The 17,252-nt window shown below is 40.9% G+C and overlaps 1 protein-coding gene across 2 annotated transcripts in view; it reads right to left on the reverse strand.

Moving 5' to 3' along the window:
• Nucleotides 1–16,365, reverse strand: part of PGR (progesterone receptor) — a 56,040-nt gene extending 39,675 nt beyond the window's left edge. The window contains exons 1-2 of one of the 2 annotated variants that reach the window (XM_048843656.2): nt 14,917–16,365; nt 13,085–13,236 (exon numbers count right to left, since the gene is read on the reverse strand). In XM_048843656.2, coding sequence (XP_048699613.2) covers nt 13,085–13,236; nt 14,917–16,214 — 1,450 coding nt within the window. In that variant the 5' untranslated portion in view covers nt 16,215–16,365. The remainder of the gene's footprint in view (nt 1–13,084; nt 13,237–14,916) is intronic. The other variant, XM_048843646.2, reaches the window with a different exon arrangement.
• Nucleotides 16,366–17,252: the final 887 nt, after the last annotated feature.

Raw genomic sequence — 17,252 nt, forward strand, 5'->3', positions numbered from 1 at the left:
AAAACCTAGACTGAATAAAATAGAAGAAAATGTACTGTAAGGAACAATCCTGCAATTTTTCAGTGAGGCCACAAAGAGACTGTATTCTTTGTATTCTTTGATCCCTGACTGCCACTTCCTGTGAAGCCTTCATGGGTTAATTCTACAATAAACTTTTCATTTCTGTCTCAACTTTTAATCTAAATGTCCAAAAAAAAAAAAAGAATAGAATGTTTTCTCTAGAGTGAGAGAAAAATTCTCAAGCAACCACTTCTCTCTTTCCCTCCCTGGCTCCAACAGCCAGTTTGCCGCTAACGTCCACAACTTTGGCATCATCCTTGACTTTGCACTCTCCTTCCCTTCTCAGATCTCCAATGTCTTGAAACTTTCATCTCCACTTGCTGTCTTGACTATCACAACTCCTTTCTCTATACATCCCCAAATCCCAGCTCTCCAGACAACGGCATAAACAGAATATTATTCCCCTCCTTATCACTTTTACACACCCCACACAATTTTATTGCTTTTCATTCATTTCAGGATACAATTAAAATTTCAATCTTTGTTTTTTAAACTCACCCTAGACTTGCTTCAACTTGTTTCATAGACTTTGTCTCTCTCTCTACTTCCCTTTTCAACTATCTAGCTTTACACTCTCCTCTGTTGCTCCATACTCTTTCTCAAATGCTGCTGCAAGTGCCTTCATTTTCACTAGCCAAAATAAAGTGAGTTAAGTGTACAACAATCTATTAAATATCTCTAAGTCTCCAAATGCACTAAACAGGAGCTGTTCTTTGGGTTAAATGATTAAGTATTCCAGAGTTTGTCTCATTTGTAATAGTATCAACTAAACAGGGTAGAGGTAACAAAACTTCAGAATAAGAATATTGTTTAGTTAGTTAATTAAAAAAATAATAGTGTCTAACATGAAATTTTGCACAAGAATTAAAGCATAATATCTGCATTATATAGAGAAGCTTACAAGAAGTGGAAGATTGGACAAATGACCAGGGAAGAGAAAAAAATATTGCTCGGGCATGCAGGAGTGAAATCAGGAAGGCCAAATCACACCTGGAGTTGTAGCTAGCAAGAGATGTTAAGAGTAACAAGAAGGGTTTCTTCAGGTATGCTAGCAACAAGAAGAAAGTCAAGGAAAGGGTGGGCCCCTTACTGAATGAGGGAGGCAACCTAGTGACAGAGGATGTGGAAAAAGCTAATGTACTCAATGCTTTTTTTGCCTCTGTCTTCATGAACAAGGTCAGCTCCCAGACTGCTGCACAGGGCAGCACAGCATGGGGAGGAGGTGACCAGCCCTCTGTGAAGAAAGAAGTGGTTCGGGACTATTTAGAAAAGCTTGACGAGCACAAGTCCATGGGGCCGGATGCGCTGCATCCGAGAGTGCTAAAGGAGCTGGCGGATGTCATTGCAGAGCCATTGGCCATTATCTTTGAAAACTCATGGTGATCGGGGGAGGTCCCAGATGACTGGAAAAAGGCTAATGTAGTGCCCTTCTTTAAAAAAAGGGAAGAAGGAGGATCTGGGGAACTATAGGCCAGTCAGCCTCACCTCAGTCCCTTGAAAAATCAAGGAGCAGGTCCTCAAGGAATCAATTCTGAAGCACCTAGAGGAGAGAAAAGTGATCAGGAACAGTCAGCATGGATTCACCAAGGGCAAGTCATGCCTGACTAATCTAATTGCCTTCTATGACGAGATAACTGGCTCTGTGGATGAGGGGAAAGCAGTGGACGTGTTGTTCCTTAACTTTAGCAAAGCTTTTCACATGGTCTCCCCCAGTATTCTTGCCAGTAAGTTAAAGAAGTATGGGCTGGATAAATGGAAGATAAGGTGGATAGAAAGCTGGATAGATTGTCAGGCTCAACGGGTAGTGATCAATGGCTCCATGTCTAGTTAGCAGCTGGTATCAAGTGGAGTGCCCCACGGGTCGGTCCTGGGGCCGGTTTTGTTCAATATCTTCATTAACGTGGATTGCACCCTCAGCAAGTTTGCAGATGACACTAAACTGGGAGGAGAGGTAGATACGCTGGAGGGTAGGGATAGGATACAGAGGAACCTAGACAAATTAGAGGATTGGGCCAAAAGAAATCTGCTGAGGTTCAACAAGGACAAGTGCAGAGTCCTGCACTTAGGAAGGAAGAACCCCATGCACCGCTACAGACTAGGGACAGAATGGCTCGGCAGCAGTTCTGCAGAAAAAGACCTAGGGGTTACAGTGGACGAGAAGCTGGATATGAGTCAACAGTGTGCCCTTGTTGCCAAGAAGGCCAATGGCATTTTGGCCTGTATAAGTAGGGGCATTGCCAGCAGATCGAGGGCCGTGATCATTCCCCTCTATTTGACATTGGTGAGGCCTCATCTGGAGTACTGTGTCCAGTTTTGGGCCCCACACTACAAGAGGGATGTGGAAAAATTGGAAAATGTCCAGCGGAGGGCAACAAAAATTATTAGGGGACTGGAACACATGACTTATGAGGAGAGGGGAACTGGGATTGTTTAGTCTGCGGAAGAGAAGAATGAGGGGGGATTTGACAGCTGCTTTCAACTACCTGAAAGGGGGTTCCAAAGAGGATGGATCTAGACTGTTCTCAGCGGTAGCAGATGACAGAATGAGGAGTAATGGTCTTAAGTTGCAGTGGGGGAGGTTTAGGTTGGATATTAGGAAAAACTTTTTCACTATGACGGTGGTGAAACACTGGAATGAGTTACCTAGAGTGGTGGTGGAATCTCCTTCCTTAGAAGTTTTTAAGGTCAAAGCCCTTGACAAAGCCCTGACTGGGATGATTTAGTTGGGGATTGGTCCTGCTTGAAGCAGGGGGTTGGACTAGATGACCTCCTGAGGTCCCTTCCAACCCTGATATTCTATGATTCTATGAAAGGAAGGAGAGAATAAACTGAAATAAGAACTCTGCTAATGTGAGTTAACATAGCATTAACTTTGATGGTTAAATTGAATTAAATAAAGCGGAAAAGCAAATTAAAGCATTATTAAGATTCTTGGATAAGCAGAAACTGTCATAAAAAAGGAACTAAGACTCTTACTTGATCCTGGTCTCAAGAATTTTAGCATTCTGAAAACTATAAACCTTTGTGTACAGCAGAGTGAATTAAAAACATAATAGAACTTTTAGTTTTCAGTTTAATCGTTTGACAAAAACATTATTTTAACTTTTTAAATTTAATTTCTCTTGCCCTTTTTATGGCAGCATATTTTGCAGATGGCACTTATGTAGTCATCATAAGTGCTCCACAGTCACAGAATTTTGATGACAGTGAAAGGATGTGTATAAAACAAGGGAATGAACAGACTTTTGTGTTCAGTTTATCTGAATTACTTTGTGTACACGATACACTTCTATGAACACTAACCGCCCCCAGGAAAAACTCTCAAATATTTAAATCACAACACATTACTAAGATAAAGCCCTTTCATACACACACTGGATTCATAATTCTTTTCCTGACCTTCCACCTCTCATTTATTTTATGTGAGTCTATGATCCACAATTCCATCCTACAGTTTTAGTGGGCCAATGTGGGACAGACTGCCCCAGTCAGAAAGTAACAAAGACTGAAAAAATTGTACACCAGAAGAAGAAGAGAGTAATAAATAGCAAAGAACAGCTCCTACTCCAGATGACCTAACTGACAATGGGCCTCTGCACAACTGGCTGGGGTCTGTCTACACCAGTGAATTGCAAGGCAGGATCAGGGTCAGCTACAGTACACAACTATTTAATTCCTCCAGATTGCAGGGAGAGAACATGGGGTTGTGTGGCCGTGAGGAGCATGGGAGCACAGGTTTACTCACTCTGCCTCGTAGGCATCAGGTAAATTGTGGGTGTGCTAGTAACACTATAATAGTAGGCCGATTACAGTCAGAAAAAAATGTGTGTTTTAGCACGGATATGAAGGTGGAGTGGTGGCTATCCACGACTATCTGATCAAAGTAAGAGAACTACTGGATCTCAAACAACTGCTTGTCACTTGTTTCCATACAATTCTCTCTGTATTCTGGCTACAATACTTAATATAAAGACTAATTTGTATGTGCTGAGAGCTTAACTGGCATTAAGCAACAGTTGTTTGCAAAAGCATAACAGCTGTGAACATGGACACACAGTCAGGGAGCCAACATTAGGTTGGAGATATATATTGTTGCCTCTGCAACCTGTTGATATGACAGCAAGAGATGCAATTCAGTAGCTTTTGAAGCACTATCTGAATATCCATCATGAGCACATCACCAGTGTTGTAGGAAAAATACAGAGCCTTGCTTGACAGATGCCATCTCACCGAAACAGTTACAGTTGGTCTTGCAAAAGCCAAGTAATCTTTAGCTGTGCCTAGTCATTGTCTGACCAGAGTCACCTGTTGGAATTCTGTAAACCAAACGGCTTTGCACTACCTGAGATGACTTCTGTTCCATCTGAAAGGATGTTCAGTATAATAGGTGGCATTGCCACTACACAGACCGCATAAAGGTGGACTCAGGAAAAAGTAGAACAGCTCGCATTTGTGCAACTCACCACACAATAAATCAGCAATAATGACCAGTCACAACAGTATCACTGCCATTTCCAATCCTAACACTAGCAACAATCTGTAATTGCCAAAGTTATCAGAACCAAGTTGATGCTCAAACTATGCAATGCTAGCTCACCTTTCAACTTTGTCGGTCACTTTGGCTATTAGTCTTTCACACTGAATGTGGTGTAACTGAGTCCTTGTTCATTCAACTGTAACGCCTCATTCAAATTCCTCCTACAAATTCTATTTCTGCCATCTTGCTTGCAGGAACTGAGGAGGTTGAAAGGTAAATAACAAAACTAGCAACACTGCCAAGATGTATATCTGTGTCTTAGTGTTGATTTTATCTTTGTTACTGGCATCCTTCCCCTCCCTCTCCCTGACATTTTCTTTACCGTCAGTTGGAGTACTATTTCAAGGTTAGATTTTAAACTTGTTGGAGCTTAAAATTAAAGATTTTAAACTTGTCAGATCTTAAAATTTATTTGAATTTTTGTAAGGCACCTAGAATATTTTGGTCACTTGCAAAATATAATATTAATTACAATACTAACTTCAGCATCCGCTGCACACTTGCACGAAAAGCACCTTTGCCTTTTAACTTTAGGTACTCACAGTGTATTTAGTTCACAGAGATTTCAGCACTCTCAGTGCTTGCCATACATGCAAGACCAAATCCTGTTCCTAAGACTGACCCTATGTAACTGAATTGATCACTGGGAATCTCTGCAGAGACAGGGGGGATTTTCACCCTGACCACAGAGCAGCAGCAGATCCTTTCCATGTTGCCACTCCAACCACAGGGCCAGAGTTTTTTCTGCAGCCCTAACACCCCAGCTCCTTCCCAAATGCTGCATCCATAATGCTCCACTCCCAGAAGAGGCCTTCATCTTATTCATTTTCTTATTGTTTTAGATGCCTATTTATATTCATATGGGGAGGGAGGAACAAATGTGTTTAGTCTGGTAATATTCCTTATGCATAGCATGTTTTGTTTTTTTTTTTCTTGTGGTGAATCCCTCCTTCATTATGAAGCTGGCCATACAGTCTGAGAAACTTTACCAGAGTGGATGGGCAGTGCAATAGCTAGTTTCTGAATGGAGTAATTGGAGGAGGTCTGGCACAGATCAATCCCAGCAGAGCCTGAAGCCACCACCTCAGCCCACAGCTCCCCACTTGCAGAGAATGACCAGGGCATCAGCAATCCTAAAGGCAGAGTTTGCTAAACTCAGGCAAGAGGAGAAGGGGAGTGAAAACTGACAGGTGACTGAACTGTTTGCCACATCTGTTTGAGCTTGTCCCCATATGCAATTACCTGCACAGCAACCCACTCCCACCCTAAACTCAAAATGTATTTAAAAACTGTAAAAAAGCAGATGTGCAACTACTAGACTTATTTTGAAACAGAGTGTCTTAACAAACCAATAATCAGTTTCCCCATATACGTGCTGCAATACGACCTGTTTTACTTGTCTCAAACCCTTCAGATGCAGGCAGCTATTTTTCCTTAGCGTGATGAAGTAAGTATCAGCAGCCGCCAAAGGAAAACATGTGACATCAGCTGATGTAAAAAAATTTTCAAAACGAAGAACTTCATTGAGAAAAGATAGAACTTGCAATATTATTTGGGGTCTAACTAAACTTATATACTCTTTGCATACCTAGAGCATTTGCAAGGGGTCACTTGAAAAATCAAAGGCATGAATGCGAGCTGCCAAGAGGCAACGTATGAGCAGCAAATGGTAGAAGTTCGGGATTCAACAAATCTAAACATTTAATTCCTCTCCAAAACATCTGACAACTAAATTTACCCTTGCCATTGCACAATCATTGTAGTTAATGTAGACCTGCCTGCAGACAGTTTTTTTATAAGATATTGTTAATATCTCAATTTGGCAATTAAGTTGCTGAAAATTTTTAGAAGAAAGAGTTAGCCCACATGCTCTTTATTGTTTCTACTGTTCCAGACTAGAACTTCATGCAGCTGCAAACCAAAGACACAGCCCATTTGACAGCACCTTTTAAATTCCTATTCAGTTGTAAGTTTCTTAGAAAATATCCTGAATATAGTTATTTGATACCATTCAAAAGTTCCTTTCCAAGCATTCATTATGAATGATAAATATATGTTGGTTGTCAGCTCACCAACAGAAGAAAGTTTCAGCCACTGTGACCTGCTGCATCCATTTTTACAGTTAAAATTCCTTAAATGACAGTAAGTAATTGTAGTTGTTGTGATTCTCTTGCTACCAGGAGGATATTGGCTTTTATGTTTTAGAGCACTTCTTCAAAGCTCTTGAAATTGTCCAAGTTTGTACAATAAGAAGTAAAAAAAAAACACAACTTAGGAAACAGTCCTTTCTAGGCAAATAACTGAATAAAGTAAATCATCCCTAACTTGTGAAGAGTTTTTTTTTATGAAGATACAGACTTCTAACTCTTGGCTATCCTTACATTTTTCTCCTCCCTCCACTCCCTATCAACACTAGCCTTTGTCCCATCTGCTGCACCTAAATACAATTTTCCCCAACCGAAGTTTTTATTTTCAGAAGGTTTTAAACCTGTGCATGCTACGCCAAAAACAGTGTTCTACAATATAATCTCTCCACCCTGGAATATGACTCCTTACTGCCTGCATCCAGACACCGTAATGTACAAATGATGTGAAAAATGTTTTGTTGCTATGTTTCTTGAAAGATCATAGAATCATAGAATCATAGAATATCAGGGTTGGAAGGGACCCCAGAAGGTCATCTAGTCCAACCCCCTGCTCGAAGCAGGACCAATTCCCAGTTAAATCATCCCAGCCAGGGCTTTGTCAAGCCTGACCTTAAAAACCTCTAAGGAAGGAGATTCTACCACCTCCCTAGGTGATTCTACCACCTCCCTAGATGCTTTGCCTAACAGCAGTGCTGAAAACTGGACAAAATTTACTATTTCACAGGCTGGCAAAGAAGTTTATGTTTGTGAAAGGAATGCTTTTCTAATTCGCTGACCTTGAAAATGACAGTTAAGCTACTCCTCTTCAGAACTCCGATAAGAGCAAAACATACATATTCTACAAAGCAGCCCAACATTCAGACTTGTTAACTGACAAATGAAAAGCTGAGAACCAAAATGATTTAAACTCTGCACAAGAGCAATCACATTTATTTGAACAATTCATTGCCAATATGCTTCCTAAAGCAGTTTCATTCTACATTTATATTATATAGTCTTTTCACTAAGGCTCTTCATACAGTTTTAGTTCTTCTTTAAAATTTATGCATCTATATGCTGGCCACACTAAAATATATAGTTACAACAAATCTAACTAGCATAAATAATTCTAATCTATTCAAATTTACTAAAATGTAGTTCATACTGATGTTTATGCATGGTAAGACATATATTTCGCATAATGAAAGACTGAATAGATAGAATTTTTTAGATAACAGATAAATCCCTCGTTTCCATATGTGAACAGTTGTTTTAAAAAAGGAATTTCAATTTATTAATTGGATTCAGAAGAAAATTCTGTATGCAGGAAATGATTTGTGTGTGGAAAAGACCATCACAGATAATTAAAGATGAAGCTATCAACACAGTTCAACTTGGAAACTTTTAGAACAGAAATTACTTAAAAAAAACAAAACCAAAAAACCAGAAGACAGTCAAACCCATATTTGCTAAGTGGCTTCCTCTGCCCATATTCTATTACACAGTTGCTATATACACACATTATGTGGAGGAAAACAGCAATATCAGTCATTGTGTAGGAATCGGGTTATATCAATAAAGTAAAGCTATGAAATAATAACAGCCACCTATTCCTAATAATGCATTAATTTATCATATTAATATTTTTATGAAAAATGCATGAAGAGCAGAGTTGTAACTGTGAACTTGCATTCACGAAGTTCAGTCTTTTATTTTCATTAATTGTTATTTTAAAAACAAAATAACTGTGTCTAGAATAGTACTACAGTACCTAAAAATTCATAAAGGTAATGCTACATCCCCGATGAGGAAATGATGGGGATAGTAGCATATTTTTACATCAAAAACATATCTGGTTTTCAATTTACATACTTACCATTTGTGAACTTGCAAAATATTATTTTGTATTGTATTTTCAGTAAAATGTTTAGAGTGTTTGTTCTTGCTGACAAATTATTTGACTACACTGGTTTGCGATAGCTGAAGTTAGTGAGCTAGATCATTATGTCTAAGCTATATAGAAAGCAGGGGGCTATCCTTTTGCCCGTACATGGGAACATATTACTCCCTTGTTCAGCAACTCTAATGACTGTCTATCCAGCTCTCAATCAAATTCAGGACTGAACTCCTGGTATTAAAAAATCACCATAAACTTGCAACCTCTGTGTCAGACTATGTAACTAGCTACTTGTCCATCCTGTTCACTGTACACATCCAGCCTTTTGACTCCTTTCTGTTTTCCTCCCCATTAACTTTCAGTAGTCAAGAGACTGCTATTTCACTTGTCATGTCCAACTTTCTGAGTCACTCTTCCACACCTGAAATCTCATAATTAAAACAATAATCTCTCATGTTATGATAAAAACATTTTGTACCAGCAAGTACGAAGATGCTACATAAAGCATACATTGTGTTGTCCACATAAGAGTGTGTACAAAACACCTATTTTTCACATTCATTCTTTTCACATTTATTGAATACTCTTAAACTGGAAAGCCTTTGTGCGTAGGAAAACAGTGATATCGATCACCTTATGTTTACATTCTATGTGAGTGAACACCTATTAAACATGATGCTGAAAAACAGAGAGGAACTGATCACAAAACTAAAATTAATGGTTGTTTAGGTACAAGTGATCATGACATGACTACATTTGTTATGTGTTAGCACAATAAAGTCCAAAACGGGATATGAAAGATAAACTGATAACTGTTTACAAATATTTTACTAAATGTTCAAAAGTTCACAATCAAGAAAGGAGTACACTAGTTAAACAACAACAACAATTTGGCTTAGAGGAGAAATTAAAGTAGCTATAAAAAGTTGAAAAAAATATGTATAACAAATGGTAAAAAGCAAAAGTTCATAGTAATGAATACAAACCAGGAGCTAGGAATTGTAGAAAATTGATAAGGAAAGCAAAAGGACAAAAGTAGAACTCTATGGCTCTCAAGGTTAAGGACAATAATAAGGAGTTTTAAAGTATATTAGGAACAACAAGAATGCTAACAAAGATACTGTTCCATTGTCAATGATACTGTTTCATTGTCAATGATAACGTAGAAACAGAAGAAGTGTTCTGTAGCTGGAATAAAGCCAAATGAAATATTCATATCATATGATGGTGAAATACTTTCCATGTCAACAGTGATTAAGAAAGATGTTAAATTGCACCTACTAAAGCTAGACATTTTAAAATCAGCAGATTTAAAACTTTCCTCCAAGAATATTAAAAGAGCCGGCCAGGGTGCTTGCTGGATCATTAATATTGATTTTCAGTAAGTATTGGAACAGTGGAGAAGTTCCAGAGGACTGGAAGAAAGCTAATATCAAGCCAATATTTTAAAAGGGTAAATAAGATGACCCAGGTTATTATAAACCCTTCAGCCTGACATCAATCCTAATCAATCAATAATACAGTGGCTGATATGGAACTTGATTTATAAAGAATTAAAGGAAGGTAATATAATTTACTTGCCATTCAGTGTGGGTTTATGGAAAACAGATCTTGCCAGACTAACTTGATACTTTTTTGACAAGATTACGAATTTAGTGAGGTTACAAATTTGACTGATAAAGGTAATAGTGTTGACTAGGTATTGCACAACATTTTGATAAAAAACTAGAACAATACAAAATCTACATGGCAAAAGTTATATTATTTAAAAACTGGATCTCTGGCAGGTCTCAAATTGTATTGTAAACAGCAAATAATCATTGAATAGGTGTGGTTCTAATGGGGTCCCACAGGGATCAGTTCTTGGCCCTACGCTATTTAACATTTTTAACAATGATCTGAAAGAAAACATAAACAATTACTGTTAAAGTTTGAAAATGACACAAAGAATGGGGGAGTGTAAATAACGAAGAGGATACATCACTGATTCAGAACAATTTGGTAAACTAGGCACAAGCAAACTATGTATGTTAAATACAGCCAAATGTAAAGTCATACATTTCTGAACAAAGAATGTTGGCTATATTTCTAGGATCGGGGGGATCACGATCATGGAAAGCAAGTATTCTGAAAAAGACCTGTAAATCACGGTGGCTAATTAGCTGAACATGAACTCCATGTGCAACACTGTGAACAAAAGGGATAATGCCATTCCGGGATGTGTAAAACGGAGAATATCAAGTAGGTGTACAGAAGTTATATTACCTCTGTATTTGACACTAGTACAATCAATACTGGAATACTGTGTCCTGTTCCAGTGTCTACACTTTAAGAAGAATGTTGATAAATTGGAGAGGGTTTCATAAGAGTCACAAGTATGATTAAAGACTGGAAAAGATGCCTTACAGTGAAGGACTCTAGGAGTTTAATCTATTTAGTTTATCCAAGAGAAAAGATTGTGACTTGATCACAATCTATAGGTACCAACATGGGGAACACAAATCTGATAACAGAGGTCTCTTCAATCTAGCAGACAAAGCTATTAAGATCTAGTGGCTGGAAGCTGGAGCTAGACAAATTCAGATTAGAAATAAGGTGCCTTTTTTTTGTTTTATTACAGTGAGAGTCATTAACCATTGGAACAATTTACCAAGGGAAGTGGTAGATTCACCATTACTGGACATTTTTAAATCAAGATTGGTTGTTTTTTCTAAAAAATATGCTCTAGTTGAAGCACAGCTCTTGGACTGAAGCAGGAAGTCCTATATAGCCTGTGTTATTCAGCAGAGCTGACTAATCACAGTGGTCCCTTCTGGCTTTAAAAATCTACGACTGTGAAGACTTTGCCACCATAGGCTCATTAATATTTTATTCATAAAGTGTTCTTAACATTTATCAGCAGTGCTTTTATATTAAAATGGTAATAAAATACATTTCTGAGTAGAGTTGCCAACTAGGGCAAATACAACTGGAAACCGGCTTTGTACCCAGCTGATTTTAACGGTTCATAAAGAAACCAATCAACCAAAGAAAAAATATTAGTCAAAGACAACAACATTACTGTATAGGGATGAAGTTAAAAAAAATTTCTTTTTAAAATGTGGCATTTCTAAATTGGATTCCTTGTTAAAAATTTCACTTGCTTGAGCTGTTGTTATACGTATTTGACGTATTTAGGGTATTGCTAAAACTGAAGTAAACTCATTTTGTTTATGTAACCTAATCAAGAAAATGAGTTAATCAAGTCAGTGAAGAACGTGCCTAAATTCAGACATGACTTTAAGTGCTTTCCTGAATTGGAGCCTAACCTAGTAAGCTCCAACTATCTTTATGATATGACTGACTTTTTAAAGATATGACACTTATAGAATAATACACACATAGACTAATCAACAAATTACAGACCAAAAATTAGCGTTATATCTAGCAAACTATGTTAATTCTTTTCTTCCCCACATTCAGATGTTCTTTCCTTTGAAGATTAAATTATATAAAGGTTAATAAACTATATGAAATGTCAGAGAAACATATTATACAACTTTGATTTTAAGAAAACAAATCAAATACAAATTAGAGAAATATACTATAAGCAAGGGGTTTGTGTATATGCAGTACTCTATTATTTAGTTTGACATGAGAGGATAATGAGAGGATAAACACATAAAAGATAAAAGGTAAAACTGTTGAAGAGTATATACTCTTTTATGTAGCATTTGGTAGTGTCAGAAAAAATATGGGGTCTAATCTTACATTTTGTACACATTAATTATTTCAGCAGGTGTGCGTGCGCATTTTGGGTACATAAGGAATGCAGGATCACATATATCATTTGATTTAAAAAGAGAAACCAAACACACATTCTCAACTAAGTACCAACCTATTTTCAAAGGTAATATAAAACTACTGTTTTATTAACATCTTAGACTTGATTTTCTTATTCATGTCCTGAGTAGAAAGCAAAACAACTATTTTAAAATTATTATTATTTAAAACTCGAAGGCCCAATTCTGCATTCCATAAGCAAGAAAAACTACCACTGACTTTAATGAGAGAATGAAGCCAATGGGAGTTTTTATTTGCATAAAGAACATAGTTTCATGCCGAGGCTGTTTGTTGCCAAGCAGCAACATTTAAATATTTTTAAAGTGAAACTGGTATTTGCTAACATTTCATGAAGTTTGTAACAGATAAAGAATTGCAAGGTTTTATAAGCTTCTGCCAAATCCACAATCCAAAATAAAACCAGCCGGATAATAAATATAAGTAAAGCAAATAGTATTAATATTAAATAACTAAGAAGGAATTTACCACCTACTGCAAGTATCTGAATCTTTTTCTCAGGGACAAAACATGACTGCAATAATATTTACAAAGACCGGTTCTAAAACTAGATAAAAATAAAGTGCTTACTGTACCCCAGGAAGTTTTATTACAGACAATTAGAAACAAAAGCATCTGACGTACCTTCCATTGCTCTCTTAAAGAAGACTTTACAACTTCCACAGGTAAGTACTCCATAGTGGCAACCAGAAGCCTCATCACCACAGATCAGACAAATCTTCTGAGGTAATGATTCAAAACTGTACTGAGGACTCTGACCAACTTCAGTGTCTGGCCTTTAAAAGGAAAGAAAATTAACAGGAATGAAACAGACTTGTAAAGAAGATTCACTGTCAGTCTGGGTTATACAGTTTTAAAGGAAATGACAATCCTAACAGTTGTCTTTCAAAACTGAAAGCAAATTTGATAAGGATAGAAGAAAAGTGACTAAAGCCACTCCAGCACTTTTTGCTGTTTTTGCTTTGGGTCTTGGATAAAAGGCATATCTGTAAAATGCATTAGCTAAAATGTTTTAAGTAATTAAAAAACCCTGGTGTAGAGGGCAAGTTGTATTTTAACACATTTTAGATAGTAGATGGAAAAGCTAGGCTCTTTGCTAGGGTCTTCAAAATAGATGCCTGATCCTTCTGTGGGACTGCTCAAGTGAATAAAATTACTCCTGTGCAAGTTTCTCTAGTTGCTGAATCTAAAATAATAATAAACTGCTTTGAACTGAAACTAATTTAACTTCAGCAGCCCTTTTCCTAGGCAACTGGTAAAACTGGCCTTCACGTTACATAGAAAATTCCTAAATATCAAATTAATATCCCCTAATTCATTAGCAGAGTTCTTACTTGTAACCAGTTTTAATGAACACAAAAGGGATAGTGAAGAATTATTTCCAGATATATTGCCTGCCTAAAGAAACTGATTTATTTAGCTAGCAAATAGCTATTTACTAAACAACTAGAAGTGTCTTTAATGTATTAGTAAATATTCTAACAATGTTGTAGTATTTCTGTATATAAAAGTTATATTGAACAATTTTATTTAACGACTTATTACTATATAAGCTAGATCAGAATTTTGGACACATTGTCATGTTAATTTTTCCTTTGAAATTGGGTGGTTTTCCCCTAAAATCATGCACATGCATTTTAAAGAAATATGTAAATGTAAACATAATATCTACTTGTAAAATATACCACTGTGTATACAGAAGTTACCTGCATATAAATCATGAAATATTCACCATTTATGGCTATTCAGAAGTTATCACCTCTTAGTCCATTATACAGTAATATAGTCTCTGTAGGATCCACAGGTCAAACTTGTGACAAAAGCATTTAAAATTTCACTGTCACAAGAGTATGATTTAATGAAGTGGAGTTTCTTCTGACAAGAACTAAAATTTCAAATATGGCACAAACAATGTAGCAAATGTAAATATATTTGTCTTATTTCTACATGTATTTATTTTAAAAGCTCTGTCCCAGTTTTGATCAAGTGAAGCTCAGTCTCTTTGATTCTTTTTTGTCATGTTTCAATGTCTTACACATTTTTTAGAACTTCCCCTTTTTATTGTAAAACTTATTCTAATCGGTGCAATGTTCCTTTAATATGAAATTCATTTTACTTAAAAACTTAGATGAAGTCTGTATTTTTTCTATAAGTCTGCTTTCTGCATAACTTCTGTGATTTAATCTCCTTAACACAAAAAAGTGTTATGGCACAAAGATCAGCTGAATACCTTGCTCAGTAACATCTTATTTAAAAACTGTCAATAACTGTTTGCCTTGTCAGTTTAAAAGATAACACCATAAATCATCCCTTTTAAGTTAAGATCAACCCCCCAAATTCGCTTATAAAATGCGGACTTAAATCTTTTGAAATGCGTGTGTATTTAAAAGTAATCTGTTTTAAAAGAAGAAGGGTTAGTGCCGTTTGCTGTAGATGCATGTAACCTTAAATCTTACCTAATATAATTGGCATAGGGAGGATATAACTGGGGCAAACTCTCTTTGAGCACGGCTGTCTGAAAGCCAAGTTGCTGATGGCCGTTCAGGTTGAGCGGCTGGTAAAGGGCTTGAGGGGCTGTTGATGTGGAGGGCAGACTGTCCCGCTGAACCATACAGCTTGAGCTCCCCGATGCTTTACAGTGCGGCGGCCCATAGGGCCCAGTCAGAACTGAAGACTCAGTTTTGTACAGGATACACTCGAAAGAGGAGGACTCCTGGCTGGCTCTCGGCTGCGGAGCGGCCAGCCTGTAGTCTGTGCACGTTTCTGCTGGAGTGGTCTTGGTGCCCAAGTAGGGGGTGGTGGCACTAATTCCTTCCTCCTTGATCTTTAGAGCTGGCTGGAAGTCCCCGTAGCTATAATGCTCCTCCTTTGAGTCGGGCTGGGGATAGACATAGTCCGCGAAGTCATGGGGGGTGGAGGTGGGGGACGCACGACGGCCAAAGAGGCTGCTCTCGTATTCCTCCACATCCAGCAGCTGCCGAGTCCTAGCTGCCAGGTAGGCCGAGTTCAGGGGCAGGATGGGCACATGGAGGAAATCCTGCCCGGGCCCTGCTGCAGCCGCAGAGCTCCCGGGGGCAGCGGTAAAGACAGGGGCAAGAGCAAGGCTGCTCCCGGAGCCGGCGTCCTGCTCAGCGGGGCCCCCAGAGGCAAAGCCGTGATCTTCCTCGGAGAGTGCCTCGGGGGCACTGCGCGGCCCACCCGCGCTCTCCGCGGTTCCCTCGCCCTCCCGCTGGGGCGGCAGCTTGGCTGCGGCTGCCGGGGTGCCCCCGCCCGGCCAAAGGGAGGCGGCCGCGGCCGGAGGCGGCACGGAGCCCGAGTTTGCAGCCGGGCTGTCTTGGTGGGCGGCGGCTGTTTCTCCCGGCTGGTGCTCGGAGCGGCGGCTCATCAGCGCGCCGGGGAGCTCGGCCCCGAAGAGGCACCAAGCCGCGGGGGCACTGGCCGAGCCGGCGTGGGCCGCGGGAGCCAAGAAAGTGTCTAGGACGCTGTCCAGAGCATCCCTATCCGGCGGGGAGCCGCTGCCTTCCCGCTGCGAGGAGGGGCCCCTCTCCTCCCCCTCTGGGCGCCTCTGCTGCTCTTCCTCCTCCTCGTCCTCCTCCTCCTCGCTGCTTTTGGGGTAGAGCAGCCCGTGCAAGGAGATGTCCACGGCCTCCGCCCCCCCGCGGAAGGGGTCCAGCTCTGGGCGGCCCTGCAGCCGGACCGAGCCGTCCCTGGCCGAGGAAGGCGCCCTCGAGTCCTTCGCCTTCATCCCGCTCATGCTGAGCCGTGCCGGGCGCTGGGCTGGGGACTGGCTCGGGGCTGGCGGCTCCTCACATCCTGCCCCTGCTCCGCGGCACCACGGAGCGGGCGGCACCCTCCGCCGCGGGTCCCCGGAGAGCTGGGCCAGCTCCCGCCCCGCGCCCCCTCCGGTGGCGCTCCGCTCCCCCGCCGCCTGCCTCGCCTCCGCCCAGCCCCACGGGCACCAGCACAAGCCCCCAGCCCCGCAGCCAGCCCCGGGACCGCACCGCCTCCGGGGTCCCCGGCGAGGGACGCTGCCGCCGCGCCCCGCGCGCGTTCGCTCTAAGTTGCGGGCAGGCGGAGGCGCCTCTCCCGGGTGCAGGCAACAGGCGGCCGAGGTGACCGTGCGAGCGGAGGCGCTGCCCCCGCGCGGAGCAGGAGACCGAGCAGCGCCAGCTGCCGCCGTCGGAAGGGCAGAGGCGGGCTCCGGCTCCCCAGGCTGGCTCCTTGCTCAGCGCTGCCGCTCCCCGGCTGGGTACCTGCTGCGCCCGCTCTGCCTCCCCGGGCTGGGGGGCTGGCACCAAGCCTGGCCCTGCTTCCCTGCGGAGGCACCGATCCCGTGCAGGGAGAAAGCAGCCAAGTCCTCTGCTGGGCACCCTCCGCCACTTGCTGCTTCCAGCTCCGCCCTTCCTCGCCCTGGCCCCTCCCACTGTCTCCGAGTTCCCTTTTCCGCCAAGGCCCCTGTCCCTTAGGGTTGCCAACATTTTATTTCAAAAATAGCGGTGAGACCTGGGACTTGCCAGGGCTTGACTTGCCCAGGAGGGAGGACAAAACCTGCTCCTCTCCTGGTCTTCGCAGGGGTTCTCTCTTTCCAGCACTCTGGGCTGGCATCTTGGGCTGCAGATGCAGGTCTCCTGCTGCAGCACTGGGAGGGGCAGCTGGGCCAAATTTGAATGGTCTTGTGACCCATGCGCCAAAGTCAAGTTGGCAATATCCTTTCTGGCCTTCTCCCTCTTTTCCCCTTTATCCCTGTCTCTTTGGCAACTGATCCCCCACATTTTCTTAAGCTCCGCTTCCT

Source organism: Caretta caretta, chromosome 1 (genome assembly GCF_965140235.1).
Source record: "Caretta caretta isolate rCarCar2 chromosome 1, rCarCar1.hap1, whole genome shotgun sequence".
In the NCBI taxonomy this organism is placed as follows: Eukaryota; Metazoa; Chordata; order Testudines; family Cheloniidae; genus Caretta; species Caretta caretta.